The sequence below is a fragment of the Coturnix japonica genome, unplaced genomic scaffold (assembly GCF_001577835.2).
Source record: "Coturnix japonica isolate 7356 unplaced genomic scaffold, Coturnix japonica 2.1 chrUnrandom747, whole genome shotgun sequence".
NCBI lineage: Eukaryota > Metazoa > Chordata > Aves > Galliformes > Phasianidae > Coturnix > Coturnix japonica.
In genome coordinates, this window is record NW_015440108.1 from 14,685 (window position 1) to 15,018 (window position 334).

General features: G+C 60.2%; 1 protein-coding gene across 1 annotated transcript in view; it reads left to right on the forward strand.

Annotated features, from left to right (window-relative positions):
- The window catches only part of LOC107307651 (E3 ubiquitin-protein ligase RING2-A-like), a 16,259-nt gene that overhangs the window by 6,591 nt on the left and 9,334 nt on the right, over window positions 1–334 (forward strand). The window contains exon 3 of the mRNA XM_015851176.2: window positions 30–245. Within this exon, the coding sequence (XP_015706662.1) occupies window positions 30–245 (216 nt within the window). The remainder of the gene's footprint in view (window positions 1–29; window positions 246–334) is intronic.

Below are 334 nucleotides of genomic sequence, written 5' to 3' on the forward strand. Positions count from 1 at the left end.
CCCCTCCCGCCCCATTCCTCTCCCCATAGGAACAAGGAGTGCCCCACGTGCCGTAAGAAGCTGGTTTCCAAACGTTCCCTTCGTCCCGACCCCAATTTCGACGCCCTGATCTCCAAGATTTACCCGAGTCGCGATGAATACGAGGCTCACCAGGACCGAGTGCTGGCCAAGCTCAGCCGCCTCCACAACCAGCAGGCGCTCAGCAGCAGCATCGAGGAGGGGCTCAAGATGCAGGCCATGCACAGGTAGGGCGACAGCCCCCATACACACCTGCCAGGACCCAAGATCCTCTTAACCCCCCCATATAACCCTGCCAGGACCCAAGATCCTCCTA